This window comes from Gracilinanus agilis, unplaced genomic scaffold (assembly GCF_016433145.1).
Source record: "Gracilinanus agilis isolate LMUSP501 unplaced genomic scaffold, AgileGrace unplaced_scaffold55859, whole genome shotgun sequence".
In the NCBI taxonomy this organism is placed as follows: domain Eukaryota; kingdom Metazoa; phylum Chordata; class Mammalia; order Didelphimorphia; family Didelphidae; genus Gracilinanus; species Gracilinanus agilis.
This window is the reverse complement of record NW_025391197.1, coordinates 1-2,924: the sequence shown is the minus strand read 5'-3', so window position 1 is coordinate 2,924 and position 2,924 is coordinate 1. Positions and strand designations below refer to the sequence as shown.

General features: G+C 68.2%; 1 protein-coding gene across 1 annotated transcript; it reads left to right on the top strand.

The window, feature by feature from the left end:
• Positions 1 to 173: 173 nt before the first annotated feature.
• Positions 174 to 2,917, top strand: LOC123256079 (cystinosin-like; the record flags this gene model as incomplete). The annotated part of the gene is made up of 7 exons (XM_044684769.1): positions 174 to 195; positions 459 to 565; positions 824 to 905; positions 1,245 to 1,329; positions 1,428 to 1,531; positions 1,615 to 1,746; positions 2,818 to 2,917. Coding segments are annotated over exons 2-7 (576 nt in total), but the record flags the coding sequence as incomplete, so codon positions are not given.
• Positions 2,918 to 2,924: the final 7 nt, after the last annotated feature.

The window sequence follows — 2,924 nt, the reverse complement described above, 5'->3', positions numbered from 1 at the left end:
AGAGTGCGCAGGCGCAGACTGGCCTGGGGCTGGGGCGGGGCGCGACGGGGCCTCGCGTTGCCATTGGCCGGTGGGCCCGGGGGGCGTGTCAGTGACGCAACACCCAAGCGGCCTCAAGTAGCGGCGAGGCCCGCCGAGCCCGGATTTTCTGGCTGGTGGTTGAGAGCGCGGCTTCCTGCTGCTGCTTCCCTGCTGGTGGGTGAACCGGGCCGAGGCGGAGGCTCGAGAAGGCCTGCCGGCTTCCGGCGCGCTCCGCGGGGCGTGGGGGAGGGAGGTGACCGGTGTCGGGCCACCGTCCAGCCTAGTGCGGGGGTTCCGGGATTAGGGGAAGCTGCCCACAGGGGGAGTGCCATGGCCTGAGCCGGCAGGCAGGTCTCTCGGACCAGAAGGCTGAGGTACAGGACGCCCGGGGGGCTCCCCGAGGTCTCCCTGACCCCCGCACCCCGGTTCCCCCTCAGTGCCAGGCCCGTGGCTGGTGGGTGCGGCGGGAGCATGCCCAGCTGGTCGTGGCGGTGCGGGTGGCTGGCCCTGGTGGCCGTCCCTCTGGGCCTCCTGGGAGCCTGCGGTGAGTGGTCACTTCCTCATTCCTGGGCAGCCCCTCTCCCCTTCCCGTTTTTGGGGTTCCCTCGCGGGTTTGGGCATCAGCAGGTCTGGGGTGGGCCCCTCCTGCCCCGTGGTGCCAACTCCCTGCCTGGGGAATCCGTACTCGGGTGCCAAGGATGGAACGGGCACCTTGGCACAAGATGCCCCGAAAGAGGAGACCCCTGGGCGCCCGCTGAGACGGTGGGGACTCAGCCGAGGCTTCTCTGGCTCCCTCCCTCAGACGCCGCAGCTCTTGGCCTCAGCGCGCCCCGGGTCGTCAAGCTGGAGCGCGGCAGCTCGGATAACGTCTCCTTCGCTCTGGGGTGAGCGTCCCGGCCAGCCCGGCACCCCCCTCGTCTTCGCCCTTTCCTCCCTTTGCCCCACCTCGAGGCACCCCGTGTGTGTCCCGGGCAGTGCCAGGGCCCTCCTCCCTCCCTCCCCTTTCGGAGCGGGGGGCCCCGACCAGACTTGGGCTGTCGGCCCTCCCCCCGTGGGGATGGGTGGACGCTGACCCCGCCACCGGACGTGCCCCGGCCAACCTCAGCCCAGGTCCACCTCCCTGTGTGGGAGAGCAGGCGGGATCTGAACTCGGGGCTCCTGACTTTCTGACCCTCCCCATGTGAACACGGAACAGCCCCCCTCAGACTCCTGTCCCCCCGCAGGACCCCCACAGACACCGCTACAGCCGTAAGGCTCGACCTTGTCTATTTTTCGAGAAACAAGACAATCCTGGAGTTCCCTGAGGAAGTGAGTGTCGGGGCTAGGCCGGGGCTCAGGGGGCAGGGCAGGAGGGGCGTGGCTCTGGGCCGCCGAGGGCACACGGCCAGGGTCTGTGCCTCCGACAGGTGCTGGTGCCCGCGGGGCAGAAGGCGGCCTCTTTCCCCGTGACGGGGCAGGACGTGGGCCAGGTGACCCTCCGACTCCACAGCAACCACTCCAACGAGACCAGGTGAGAGCCGGCTGGGCACCGGCTGGGCACCGGGCATTGGGCACCCGCTGGGCTGTCTCTCACCAGCCCTCTGGTCCCCCCAGTGCCCTGGTCCACTTCCTGGTGACCCGCAGCCGCACGCTGGAAGGGCTTAACCAGGTCATCGGCTGGATCTACTTCGTGGCCTGGTCCGTGTCCTTCTACCCGCAGGTGTTTGAAAACTGGCGGCGCAAAAGGTGAGAGCTCCCGCCTGGCACCCCTTGGCACTGTGCCGTACCTGCTTCCCATTCGGAGGCAGGATTTATCCCGTGGTCGAATGAAGCGGGGAGCCCCCCTGCCCCCCGCTGCCATGGACATGGTCCCCGAGCCTTCTGGGGCCCTGCTGCCCGCCCTGCAGGGAATTTAGGGTGAGGAGCAAGGGGTTCCCCCTTGGGCCTCTAAGGTGCTCCAGAAGGGGGAGGAGCCGAGTGGTGTCCCCCAGGGCCCTCGAGGGTGCCCCAGAAGGTGGCTGGCTGCAGCGGGCAGAGGGCAGGGGCCGCCTCTCCCCAGGACCCCGTGGCTCTTCTAGCTCGTATGCCACAGAAATGGCACCAGAAGCCCGGGAGAGAAGGAGGGGAATTCTGAAGGGGCATCGGGGCATGGCGGGGCCCGGAGGGGGGCACCGCTGACATCTCTCGCTAAGCGGCAGGGTGAAGGCCCGGCCTCTTCTGGGAGGCAGCACTGTGGAGAACTGGGAGCCTCACCTAGGAGGCTGGCCCTGAGCTGGGCTAGGAGGGAAAGGCCATGCCGTGAGGCAGCGAGGAGGAAGGTCCGGAGAGCGTCGTGTCGTGGGGCAGCTCCATGGCTCAGTGGGGAGACAAGAGGTCCCGGGTTCCAGTCTGGCCTCACCTCCTGGCTGTGTGACCCTGAACAGGTCACTTAACCCCCAGTGCTCAGCCCTTACTGCTCTTCCACCTGGGAACCCATTCTTAGTGTGGAATCTAAGACAGATGGAGCCCTCTCCCCTCTCAGCCCGGCGGCTCCCCCAGCTTTGGGCCTTCGTCCCCCATGCCCGTGACCAGCCGTGAGCAGGGAAGGGCCGAGGTGTACCCAGGGAGGCCCAGGCTCTTCTTTGAGCCCTTCAGGGGGCAGAGAGGCTCCGCTGGCCTGGAGGCTGCTGCTGGGGGCTCAGCAAGCTGGGCCTGGAGGCCGGCGGTCCTGGGGGCCAGCCTGGCCCCAGCGGCCTCCTCGCCGCACACCCTACTGGCGCAGAAAAGGCGACTCGCTGCCCTGTGCCCAGGCCAGCCTCTCGTTCGCTTCTCTCGCAGCGTGGTGGGTCTCAGCTTCGACTTCATCGCGCTGAACCTCACGGGCTTCATCGCCTACGCCGTGTTCAACGTGGGCCTCTTCTGGGTCCCCTACGTCAAGGTAAGGG